This window comes from Propithecus coquereli, unplaced genomic scaffold, assembly GCF_000956105.1.
Source record: "Propithecus coquereli isolate 6110/MARCELLA unplaced genomic scaffold, Pcoq_1.0 Scaffold7, whole genome shotgun sequence".
Taxonomy (NCBI): Eukaryota; Metazoa; Chordata; class Mammalia; order Primates; family Indriidae; genus Propithecus; species Propithecus coquereli.
The window spans coordinates 6,761,064-6,774,892 of NW_012153062.1; the positions used below are offsets into that span (position 1 = coordinate 6,761,064).

Below are 13,829 nucleotides of genomic sequence, written 5' to 3' on the forward strand. Positions count from 1 at the left end.
TCAGACTATGAACATGACAGTTTCCTGTTTTCTTATTAACTATACTGCATTTTGTGCTTTATTCTTTGTAGATTGTGTAATAACTTATCACTTTCTTTTTCTGATTACTAAATGCTATCTTAGGCCAGCATTATTTAATACACACAGAAAAATCCTAAAATCTAATCTATTTCTTGGTAGTGCAAGGTTAAGATTTTGTTAACTTTTTAAGGTGTGATAAGTGTGTCAGATATCTTAAATATTATTTAAATAATTTCTACATGTTTTTACTTTTTATACTCTGTCTTTTAATGCATAACGTGATGAAGCAGTCCATATCAGGTAAGAACCAATATATTACTTGGGTCTTATATGTTAGCACTCCCATCTGTCTGCTTATAAATGTTCTCATTCAGCATGTGAAAGGATGGGATGAATAATTAGCACCTGAGGGCCTTTTCAAGAATCTTGTCATCTTTTCAGTGTAGTTCATCAATATTTATGTGCCTACTCTTACCAAGTGAGAATGCTAAATTCTAGGATACAAAAATGATTAAGTAATAATTGTTGCCATCAAGGGACTAAATGAAGAGATAGAATATATGTACAGCCACCAATCATTCCAAATTTTTCCAAAAGGTGCTTATTTTAAATAGTTAGCTCCAGTGACAAATCATATGATTTGGAAAACACCTATCTATAAATACATATTCAGTTAGGTACAATATTATTGAAAGTAATTATGAAAATATTTATGCCCATTGATTTATTTAAAATGCTATAAAAATTAGTTTAAAAGGTTTATTAAAATGCTAATATTTCAAACTAACTGAAATACTAGAAAACAAAACTTACAAAGGATGCAGTTTTTTTGGTGTTTTAGATTTTGTTATTGGATTATTTGATGGCTTTGTTCTAGTTAGTCTGTCTATTACTGTCAAAATGATCAAGCTACAAATAAATTTGTAAGTATATTTGATTGTTTTATTGGTGACCTTATTCTTGGAATACAACCATACATATAATTGAAACTAAGAAACTCAATATGCACAGTGGCAAATGTTTAATTTTAGATTTATACCCTACCTTGTTCACCAAAGATTTTGAGGCAGTTTGTGTGAATACATACACTACAAAAATAACCAAATATTAATGTAAACCAAATTAAATTGCTGATACTTAACTTTCATTTACAAAAATGGCAGTATCATATGGTTCAATCAGATAGTTAAAAGAAGTCATCACTAAGGCAAAATCTAGTAAAATCAGAGTTAATAGTAGCATATAAAAATGCATACAATATCAAATGTTTGGTAGACAAAGCAAAATAAGAAACATGTGTTGAAGATTCATAGTGTCTAATAACACAAAATCAAGCCAGTTATTCTTTTCCTGTTTCTAAACCTTGAAAGAAATTTCTCTTATTTGTTCACATGAAGAGAATAGGAAATACACTAAACAGGAAAGTGTTAAGCTAATTGTCTAACATGTAAGTAGGAGAAATTTTATAATGTACTAAAACAGTGGAGTGTAAATACATAATAACTTAGTGGTCATCTAGTTAGATCCAAAGGTAAAATTTAGAAATACTAATGGAGGAATGAATGGCAATTGCATGTCTTTCTAGAAATCTTCTAGAGATACTACTTCCTAGACTTTTATTTAGGAGACACTTTTATTGAAATATAAGATACATACAGAAAAATACACAAATTATAAGTGTCCAGCTTGATGCGTTATCACAAAAATGAATGTGCTCATTTAACTGTCACTAAGGTCAAGAACTAGAACATCACCAGCATTTCAGAAGCCTTCTCATCACTCCTCCCATTTACTGTCCCCCTCTCATCTCCTCATTGACCTGACTTGTAACATCACAAATGAGTTCTGCCTGGTTTTTAACCTTTTACTTATAAAATAATACAGAATGAATGATTTTGGGTTTGGCTTCTTTGACTTAACACCGTGAGATTTGTCCACATTGTTCCATGCAGCAGTCTGCTCGTTTTTGTTACTGTATGGCAGTATCTCATTGTATGACTACACTATAATTTATTTATTCAGTTGTTTTGGGCTTAAACTCTATATACTTCCATTTTGCATTATTATGAATAAAACCGTTATGAACCCTGTTACAAATTTTTTTGTGCAATATATTTATTTCTATTGTTCATATACCTAGGAATGGAATTACTAGGTGACTTAAAATTTATTGTTCAAACCAGGACACTTTTGAGAATGAAAATAGGGCACTGTTAAAAATTATGTGACAACAGGACTGTCCCAAGCAAACTGAAATGTGTAATTATTTTAGGTGTAGGGTATGCAAATGTTCAACTTAAGCAGTTACTACCAAACCATTTTCCAAAGTGTCTGTACCAATTTATATTCCCACCAACAATGTACAAGAGTTCCTATTCTACGTCTTCACTAACGTGATTGGATAGCTGAAAATTCAATGTTGTATTTTCTATTAAGAACATGGAATGAAATTTTTCTGTATGGTCAGTTAAGGGACCATTAATTTGCTTTGACAACCAACCTGGAAGAAGGTAAGGCAAAAGTTCTCTTCCAAAAATTAAGAAGCCCATTGTTACAAACACTTTAGAAAATGGTTTGGCAGTATTTACTAAAGCTTAACATAAACATTCTTTCTGACCCAGCAGTTACACTCCTGGGTATATACTGAAGAGAAATGAGTGCTTATGTTCACCAAAAGACGTGTTTAAGACTGTTCATAGCAACATTATATGTAATAGATTGGAGAAAACCCAAATGGTCATTAGCAGTAGAATGGGCAAATAAATTATGATGTATTCACATATGGAATGACATGCCACACTGAAAAAGAGTGAACTACTGTTCTGTATGCCAGCGTTAATGAATCTCACAGACATAATGTGGAATAACAGGAGCCAGACACAAACAAGGACCTACCATGGGGTCCTTTGTATTAAGTACAAGAAGAGGTAAAACTATTCTATGATGGTAGATGTCAGAATGATGGTTACCTATGGCGGGGGGGAATGTAGGGTAGTCACTGGATGAGGAGAGGACACACAGGAGCCTCATGTGCTGGAAATGTTTTATATCTTAATCTAGGTGATAGTTTCATAGGTATATACCTAAGTAAAAATTTATTGATAAATTTTTGTACAAGTGCTCTTATACACTTAAAATCTTTATGTTTTACTGTGTTTTACCTCACATTAAAAAGAAAAAAGAGAGCCTTAACGTAGTCTTGAAACATAGTCTCAAAATTTTTCAAGCAGTTTTGCCATGAGACCATTGTGGCCATAGAAAAGTACCGCTCAACATCTGATTTTTATTCGGTAGGGGGGAAGTCATGTTTACAGAAAAATTGAGTGGAAACAGAGTTCCCATATATCCCCTCAACACTTTCTCCCAGTTTCCTCTAGTATTGACATTCTGGCACTAGTTTGATATACACGTTACAATTGATGAGCGAGTATTGACACATTTTATTAACCAAAGTTAACCATAGTTTACAGGATTTACTCTTTGTACATTGTGTGTTTTGACAAATGTATAATTACATGTATCCACCATTACAGTAGGGTACAGAATAGTTGCACTGCCTAACAGTCTCCTTTGTTGTACATAGCCATCCCTCACCTCCCCCTGCACCCTTGGAAACCACTGATCTGCTTACTGGCTCCATAATTTTGCCTTTTCCACTTGCAGTCAAACACTATGTAGCATTTTTCAGGTAAGCTTCTTTGACTCAGCAGTATGGATTGAAGATTCCCCTATTTCAGTCCCCAAACCCTAATAACCTCAGACGCTAATATGAAACTGTTTAACGGTTCTTCGAACCTGCCATTCTCTGTGGCCTCCATACTTTAAGCACATGCTTTCTCTACCTGATGAGGCTTTTCAGATGTGACTACCGCGTGATACTTTCTAACCAGAAAGAGTAGTCAGTAGAGATGCAATCATTTGTAGAAACGAGGACCCTACTCAAAGTCTTGGGAAAGGGCTCTGCTTTTAAGAAAGATATTTTGCCTGGTCTTGGTGGCTCATGCCTGTAATCCTAGCACTGTGGGAGGCTGAGGCAGGAGGATTGCTTGAGGTCAGGAGTTGAAGATCAGCCTGAGCAAGAACAAGACCCTGTCTCTACTAAAAATAGAAAAAATTAGCTAGGTGTGGTGGTGCACACCTGCAGTCCCAGCTACTTGGGAGGCTGAGGCAGGAGGATCGCTTGAGCCCAGGAGTTTGAGATTGCTGCGAGCTAGGTTGACACCACAGTACTTTAGCCCAGACAACAGACCAAGACTCTGTCTCAAAAATAAAAGAAAAAGAAAGATATATTTCATCTGTGTGTTTGTTTTAAAGCTCCTGAGTTTCTCTGAGATAGTCTCCTGAGACCTGTCTAAAACTGGAACATAATTATAGTAATACTTTTCTGCTGTTCTAATGAGATAGCGTGTATCTGAAAGAAGCGGTAAACTGATAGTAATAGTACCAGTGTCTGATAAACTAATCGTGGGAGTGTTTTTTAAAATGTTGGCAGTGGTACTTAGTCATCTTTAATACAAGGGTATTGCAAAAATCAGCCTAAGTAAAGTTACTAGCCTAGTCAAGAAACATCAAGGTATATTAGAGGCATCTTAGCAAAATAGCACTGTCATTGGCACCAATTCTGAATTGACTCATATCTTATTGTAACAAAATAACTTCTCAAACCTAACACATGCGCACGTGCACACACACGCACACACACACATATGTGTCTGTATGGCTGTTATATTAAGAAGTAGTTATTCTATCAATGCCTGTAAGCTAGGGCTATATTCCTAGGGATGGACATGTTATTTCTCAAAGGATATATGGTCCATCACCTGGGTATGAAGTTGATCCTTAGAATAGAAGTTTAATTTGAAGGTTGACATGTGGTAGGAGGAAGAGAAAGGAAGGCTCTGATGCTGTTCCACACACAGGTTCTCTCACTCAGGTGTAGGCTGAGACATTGAGATATCTAAAATTGGGCAATGTTCTTCAGTGATGAATCCCACAAAACACCCCATTGGGCCCAGACTTCACACTAGATGGTGATGGTATCTGTAAACCCCAAAGAATAGGTCATATCTTAAAGGAAATATTTCCTAACCTCTTATTTCTTTCCATCTTGATTTGCTTTTTTCCCCTAGTTGGTTGTGTGTCCACATTTAGGCCAGAGTAATTTATGTTATGTTATTTTTGAGATAGGGTCTCTGTTACCTGGGCTAGAGTGCAGTGGCATGATCATAGGTCACTACAACCTCAAATGCTTGGGTTCAAGCGATTCTTCTGCCTCAGCCTCTCGAGTAGCTAGGACTACAGGTGTGTGCCACCATGCCTGGCTAATTTATTTTATATTTTTATATAGACGGAGTCTTGCTATGTTGCCCAAGCTGGTCTCAAATTCCTGGCCTCAAGCGATCTTCCTGCCCAAAGTGCTTAGGTTATATAATCAATCCCTAAATATAATTCATTTAGAGAAGTGTTTCTCAAAGTATGATCTATGGACCACCATCTTCAGAATCACTTGGGGTACTCATTTAAAATACAGATTCCTGAGCCCTCCTACTGAATCTAGATGTTTGAGAGTAGGGCTCAGGAATCTATATTTTTTAAAATAATAAACCCAAGTGGTTCTTACATGTACCAAAATTTATGGATTACTGATCTAGAGAATTAAGAAGTCAGAAGGGTACTGCTCCTGACATCATTGACCTCTCACAGAAATAAAGACTCCAGAGTGACTTGCTGAGTTGAATAGCTAGTGAGAGCCTACCTCTGGTAGTTGTGACTCTTAGCTGATGTGATTTGGAAGATAGCATATCTAATTGGTACTTAAAATAAGTTATTTTTAAATGTTATCAAAACTAGAAGGCATTCATTAGAAGAAAACAAAGGTTATAACATAATAACCTTGATTTTACTTATTTTACATCCCCATGTTTAAGGATAAAATAATCTGAAGGACTGAATTAAATTATGAATATATTTTTCTAAAAAAAACTTCCAGTTCAGCAGGCCAAATTTATTTTAAAATCCTTTTTTATTTGCTTCCAAATAGTCCAGGGTTGGGGGTAGGGGGGCAGTGTGTTAAGTTGAAACAAAGTGGCCATAATTTGATGATTGTTACAGCTGAGTGATGGCAACATGGGGGTTCACTGAATTATTCTCTGTATTTTTTTAAATATTCCATAATTAAAAGTTTAATGATTAAGAAAAATGAAAAAAAAATGGTATAATATTGTAGGGAAACCAGAACTTTTTCAGGCAATGTTGTAGAGGGTGTAAACTCTTACCACCTTTCTGGAAGGCAGTTTAAACATAGAAATCAAAGTTCTTAAGAATGTTAAAAACCCTTGCACTATATTTTATACTTTTGCCTGTATGTCTTAAATAACTCTACAGAGCCGTGAGTTCAAAATGTTCATGGCAGTGCTGTTTGTAACAGTGAGGAGATGGAAACTGTCCAAACAAGAGGATTGGTTAAACAGGTGATGATAACATTTCTAAATGAGACCATCATGCAACCATTAAAAGATTATGACACTGAGAAATGTTTATGATACGTTATTAAGTGAAAAAGCAGGTTATAAAACAATATGTGTAGTGACCAATCCATTTTTGGAAAGTAGGTTAGAAAAATTGTCTTGAAAGATATGTTAAAATGTTAATGGATTATCTCAGGATTGTACATTGTGCAATTGCTTTATTTTCTAAAGTGCCTTTAATTGATATATAGTTTATATAGTAAATACATAATAAAACTAAAATTATATGGAAGACCATTTTTGACAGTTATGGAGTGGTTTCTTATGCTGTTAAGCTCTGTAAAAGTTCCCGCAAAAAAAGAAGTACATGAAATCATTGATAATTTTGTGACGATATGTGATTACGATTTAGTATCAGTCTTTGATATTGGTCAGTAGTTGGACAGGCTGCTTCTAGAACAAAAAGAAAAGTAGAAGACTGTATAATAGTATCTTATTGTATGAATATGCCATTATTTATTCATTCTGTTTATAAACATTTGGGTTATTTCCATTTGGTGTTATTACGAATAAAACTGTATGAATCCTGTTATAAATGTTTTTTGGTGTGTTATACTTATTTCTATTGTGCATATACCTAGAAATTGAAGTCTGTAAAGTCCACACAATATTGACTTAACACAAAAAAATTAAAAATTAATATTGGTAACACCAAATTTTCAATAGTGTTTACCTGTAGGGAGTAGGACTGGGAAAACAAGAAAGACTTCCCAGTTTTAACTTCATACCTTTTTTTTATTGTTGAATTGTGGATGAAGCACATATTTTCTATTTTTTTGGAGTATTTTTAATTTTTAAAAATGTTTACATTTATTATACACATGATTTAAAGAATCAGAATAATTAAAATGCTTTTACAAAAAGAAGCAATCTCATACTTCCCTTTTGTTGTTCCTTGCAGGCCACTATTTTCTAGCTGCTAATTCTTGATTTTTCAGTTTTAGGCATTATCTGTTGGCATCTTTACACGGGGAAGAATTTCTCTCTTTTTTACTCTCCTCACCCCCACCATGAACACACAAATGTTTCAGCCCTCCATCCTACTATAATAATCTAATGTAATGATTTTTTTTAGACCAACCTCAGTAGAATTGAAAAATGTAGTGATTTTTCTTAGATTGGGATTTAGGATCTATATTAGTTTATATTTACATCATTAGAACTGTATAAATGTCATTCACAGTGGAACAGCAAGTGCACAGGCGCTTAAGTTTGCCGTTTCTCAGGCCTCTCCTCTGGAGTGGAGACTGAGGACAGGCCTGGCGAGTTTTATTTTTCACAAGTATCCAAGATGGTCTTACAGGAAAGCTAGAAAATAATGTTTTTGCTTTTGTTTATTGTTCTGGCTCTACTTTAAAAAAAAAAAAAGGCTTTATGGAGGTGTAATTTACGCATCATAAAGTTCTTCCATGTTAAGTATAAAATTCAATGGTTTTTACATATTCACAGAGTTTTGTAACTATATACACAATCAATTTTAGAATAGTTCTTTCACCCCAAAAAGAAATCTCTTGTCTATTTATTTTCAATCTCTCTCTTCCTCTCCTCGCCTCTCCCCTAGTCCTAGACAGCCACTAATCTACTTTCTGTTTCTATAGACTGCCTATTCTGGACATTTCATATAAATGGAATCCATACAATATATGGTCTTTTATGTCTGGCTTCTTTCACTCAGATTCATACCTTTTTTATTGTTTGTGAGGTTCATCCATACATTTTTATTTCATTTCTTTCAGTCTGGGCTGGGCTGGATGCCTCTAGGCCTCTTGCATAGCTGTCATCTTAGGGGCATTTTTCATCACCCTAGGGATTCCTTTTGCCTCACTTTTGTACTTCCTCTTCCCTTGGTCAAAGACAAAAGATATCTATTTCTTTCTTGGTGTAATTCATTTTGGTGGAGCACATCACCTACCTTCTGGAAGAAAGGTTTATAAGAGATAAACCATAAAAAGGTTTTATCAGATTTCAAGTCTCATGGTTGACCCAAAAGTTGTTTAAAAAGCAAAAAAGGCCATGCAGCTTTTAACTCTTATTTTAGCCTCACACTTATTTGGTAGTTTGAGAATTTTAAAAAATTGAAAAGATAATTATGAATTTTTTATGTAGATTAGAAATTATTTTTTCTCAGAAGTTTGAAGGCACTGCTCCACTGTCTTTTATAGTTGAAAAGTCCGGTACCATTCTGATTCTTAATCTTTTATATAAAACGTGTTTTCAGTTTTGGCTGGAAGCTCTATCTTTTCTTTGTTTCAGGTGTCCTGAAATTTCATTGTAATGTACCATGGTATAGGTCTACTTTTTATCCATTGTCCTGGACACTTGATAGGCCTTCTGAATCTCAAAGCTCATGACTTTGAGCTTTGAGAAATTTATGTTTAAGACTTCCTTTTCGGGGGCATCCTGTTCTTTTTACATAGATGCAGTGTCTTCAGAGGGAATAAACGATTTTTAAGATTTCTTCTTCTCAGATAGTCTCTTTCCTCCTAGTTGCCTTTTTTCCTAGCTTCTCTTAGATGCTATCCTCAAATCTCTGGTAGGCAATATTTGACTCTGCTCAGACTTTAAGACTGGGGAACTAAGAAGCTGACAGGAAGCTCTGAGTCCTTGAATAGGACTTGTCTGTCAATCATTATCTTCATTGTAGGGTGATCTGGCTGAGACCCTTCTTTGAGGAATCCCAAGATTCCCCAGAGAAGAGCCACTTTACTTAAAATTCCAGAGAGTCCTGGTGCTTCTGTTTCCTTGGTGAATCTCAAAGTTATATCCAGGCATATTCAGTGAGTATAAAACCTATGTCTATTTTGCCTGGAAACATAATACTTTTTTTTATTACCAGCATTTCACGAGTAAAGAATTTTTGTTGTTGCTCAGTGTCATGAAGATTCCTATAGCATTTATCCAAAAATTAGGAAAGACATGGGCCTCGAAAGTATTTGCTAAATTATGTATATGTACTTTTCAAGACAGAGTGAGTCAGATTCCTGATCCCCTGTTAGACCCGAAGAGATCTCATATAAAACCAAAAAACAGACAAAAACCATTGTGTAGAGTAGTGGTCCTTATTCTGGGATCTGCATCAGAATTATTTAGCTTTTTTGAACGTATACGTTTTTCAACCCTATCTGTCTACTAGCAGAAAGTTCCAGAAAAAGACTGTTTAAACAAAGTATCCTGTGTCAACCACCAGATGGTGGAGCTGGCCCAGAACAGCTTGTTTGTACTACTGGAAAGATGGCATCCACTTTTATATGCCAGACACACACAAGGCAGATAGATGTTCCTAGTTCAGAAGCACTTTGTCCTAATGTTTAAGAGTTCCATTTCAGCTAAATCAACTCCTTTCTGGCTCAGCCCCATTTGGTTTGAACCGAGGGTCTACCACAGTGATTCTCAAACTTTACAGTATAATCATCCCTCAGTATCTGTGGAGGATTGGTTCCAGGACCCCTATGGATACCAAAGTCCACAGATTCTCAAGTTCCTTGTATATAATAAAATGGCATAGTATTTGCATATAACCTACAGACATCCTCCCATATATTTTAAATCATCTCTAAATTACTTAGAACACCTAATACAATGTAAATACTTCTCATCTGTATTGTTTAGGGAATAATGACAAGGGAAAAAGTCTGTATTTGTTCAGTACAGATGCAATCATCCCTTTTTTCTTCCTGAACATTTGCAATCCACAATGGGTTGAACTCACAGATACAGAGGGCTGTGTATCAGAGTCCCCTGAGATGCATGTAAAACTTGTAGATTCTGGGGTTTCCAACTCTTAGGATTTTGAATCCTTAGGGCTGAAGAGGGGGGTCTACAGTTTTTTTTTAGAAGGAGTCTACATTTTCAACAGGTATCCTCAGTTCTCCTTATGCAGATCAGTGGATCATATGTTGAAATACGCTAATCTTAAATTTGCTACTGGTAAAACCCATGAATGGTTTGTTTTCTTTTTTTTTTTTTTTAGGGTTAAGGGTGTTGGGAAGGTTGATTGTCTGCTTTTTGTTGTTGTTTAAATATAATTAGCTCCTGAAAGTCTGGTAGTAAAGATAAGCAGTACAGCATTTACAGCCAGGCAGCCAGGACCCCTAACCCCTACACGTTAGAGGCCCAGCTGTGGCCTTCTTCCAGCCAAACCCCTCTCCACAGAATGAGGACTCCCAGAGGACACACCTACCTGAAGTCTACCCCTTCTAGATCACACTCTGGGTACTCAGTACCCTGGAATTCCTTGCCCAAATGCCCACTACCAGGGCCTATACAGGCCTCTTCGCTCATCAGAACCAGTATGCACACTCAAGTCCAGAGGATAGCTGGAGTTTACCAGACAGTCCCTTACCTTCACCTTTTTTTCCTCCCCACCCAAAATTCCTCTGCCTTTGCTAGTCTGTATTAGCAGTTCTCAAATAGAGTCCTTTGATGTTGAGGAAATGACCTCTCAACCTAGTTTTTTTCTACAATTGCATCTGATACGAGGCTGCGTATTTTAATTGCAATAAATTGTGTTAGAGCAAAGGAAAGCCACAGCTTTCCAAACAATTGGGAAGTTGTGGTTCTTCTGCCATACTCCTTCTTCATGACAGCCAGGAAGAAGGAAGATACGTGTTCCATATTATTTCTTCAAAAGGGTCTGGGGAAAAAAGAAAGGAAGAGATTAACTGACTTAATTTTACATTGGGAGCTGTAAATCATGTGTTGCAATGTGATAGGATATTGCATCAGAACGTGGCAGTTGTAATAATGCAGTGAGTATCACAACCTTGAGGAGGTTTTTGTGGTGCTCTGTGACGCTTTCCTAAATATTCAACTCCAAGTTTAGATCCCTTCTCTTCTGCCAAGGAGAAAGGTATTATTTAAATTACATTGGACCTTACTATAATTTTTTCCTCTTGGTCTAGGGCACAGGGATTTCTTCATAGTTGAAGGTCTCCTTAGGCCAGACATCGTTGTACTTAATCCCAGCATCTCTCCCGTTTCCCATTGTCACATACAAGCAGGGAAGGGCTGAGGTTTCTTCATTTCTTCCTGGGAGTCTGTCAGGAAAGCTGGGAGGTATTATGGCAAGGCTGTAATGTCTTTATTCTCAGAACCGTTAGTTTTGAAAGCATATGTAATATTTCCTGAATATTTCACATGGCCTTACATCATGATTCAAAAGACTAGGAGTTTGTCCTAGTGACTCCTAGTGACTAGGAGTTTGTCCCTGAGAAACAAGGATGAGGGAAGGCACGTGGAGTATGTTTCAACAAGATTCTTAATAGTCAAGGTAGATCTTTGGTAGCTAACTATTGTGTTTTTGTTTTTGTTTTTTTACTCTTCGACTTTAGGAGAAAATTCATGGTGTATGGCAGAAATGAAATATGTGACAGAAAATCAAAATTCACCTTTATATTTAAAGCGTAACTCTTGAGGACAGGGCTGATACCTTAATTATGTTAACGGAAGTGGTAGTATCTGTGGTGGCGGATTTGGGGGTTTGAGGAAACTTAAGCAAAGAAGTGGCAGATGATGAAAAGAAATCACCTTTAAGCCTGAATAAAACCGGTTTTGGAAAACGTGGTTTAGATTTAAATGGGACAACAGTTTTTTAATACTAAACTCTAGAATTAGTCAGGCTTGCCCACCAAGTAACACGTAGTAGCATTTGACCTCAGCCCACTCCTCATGAGGTTCTAGCCCTGTGAAACTCCAGGGGTAGAGAAACAGAGCCTGGTTCCCAAAGTTGGAAGGAGAGGAAAAAGCAGTGCATGCCATTCCTCTCCCTGAGAAAGAAGTCCCTGCTTTTCCCCAGAAGGAGCTGGGGAGAGAAGGCGGAAATGTTGTACATGACTGGCACTTCCGCCACACAGAAGGGAACATCATGAGTGGGAAGAAGTCCTAACTGTTAGTGATAATATGGTGGTCTTTGGGGTTATTATATTAATGACAGGATGGATGTTCTTAGCAAATTTGAATGATTTGTAAATCATTTTCAGCATTTACAGAATTGTGGAGACATGCTCTCTCAAGATAGTGTGTGTGATAGTTAAGAGTATGATCTTTTAAGTTCATATCTTCTAGAAATACAGGTGAAATATTTATAGGTGAACTGATAGGCTGTCTGGGGCTTACCTCAAAATTGTCCAGGGCCAAGAGGGGTATAATGTAACAAGATTGTCCATGATATGTGTTAGTTGTCAAAATTAGGTGATGGGTACATGGAATTCGTTATATTGTCTCTAGTGTAATGAAGATTCAATTTGAATCTAAACTGTGCTATTAATTGTATGTCTTTAGCAAGTTACTCTACCTAATTCTTCATTTCCTTATCTATAGAATGAGGATAATAAAATCTACTACATAGGACTGTTGTGATGATTCAATTAAAATAAGTTATGTGCCCATCGTATAACACATAGAAGGCACTCAAAAATTGGTAGTTATTGATTATATCTGTAAATAGAAAAAGGTCAAGGTATCTTCTTCCTTAAACATGAAAGATTTGCTTTCTTGGTGTGTAGAGGTTGGGGTATGTGTGTGTGTTTCCTCCATTTGAGTATATTAACTTGGATTTTGTTTTAACAGCTCAGGTGCCTAAAAGGCCAGAGGGGCTTCTCAGGCCAACCTCCTTTTGATGGAATCCACATTGTCAACCATTTAATAGGAGATGATGAATCATTCCATTCCTCCGATGAAGATTTTATGGATAATTCCTTACAGGAAAGTGGCATTGGTTTTCCTTTGCACAGAAAATCTGGCCCAATGTCTTTGGGCCCCGCTGTGGCAGATGGTAGTGAGAGTGAAACAGAAGACAGTGTGCTGGAGACCAGAGAGGGCGATGGAGTTGTTCAAAAAGAGTGGCCCCCAAGAAGAGAGTCGTACTCAACCACTGTCTGACCATCACTGTGACCTAGACTGTGGATTTCTTTAAGGGATCAGTTATCATATGTTTAGGGATTTGGGGAACATATCTGTTTCATATGTACATATATATATATATATATATATTTTATAATCGTATCTGCCTTTTAATCTTTGCCAAATCTTCACCACTGACTTACCATTGCCATAAAGTAGACTGGAATATGGTTAATGGGTAAAATAAGATCCTAACAGTATTATTGAATATTAATGTTTCTTGTTTAGAAAATGCAACTGTAAATGTGGGAACCATTTTGAAGTTCAAAACTATGGAAAATTATTTTCTTCAGACAAAACTGCTCTTGTATAATATTTTATGCTCCATGAACAAATTGTATATTTATGTTTATCAATTTGTTTTCAAGGTGGCTGTCCACA

The 13,829-nt window shown here is 36.1% G+C and overlaps 1 protein-coding gene across 1 annotated transcript in view; it reads left to right on the forward strand.

Moving 5' to 3' along the window:
• Positions 1–13,479, forward strand: part of EVI5 (ecotropic viral integration site 5) — a 174,894-nt gene extending 161,415 nt beyond the window's left edge. Inside the window, exon 20 of the mRNA XM_012661016.1 lies at positions 13,116–13,479. Coding sequence (XP_012516470.1) covers positions 13,116–13,427 — 312 coding nt within the window. The 3' untranslated portion in view covers positions 13,428–13,479. The remainder of the gene's footprint in view (positions 1–13,115) is intronic.
• The last annotated feature ends 350 nt before the right edge of the window (positions 13,480–13,829 follow it).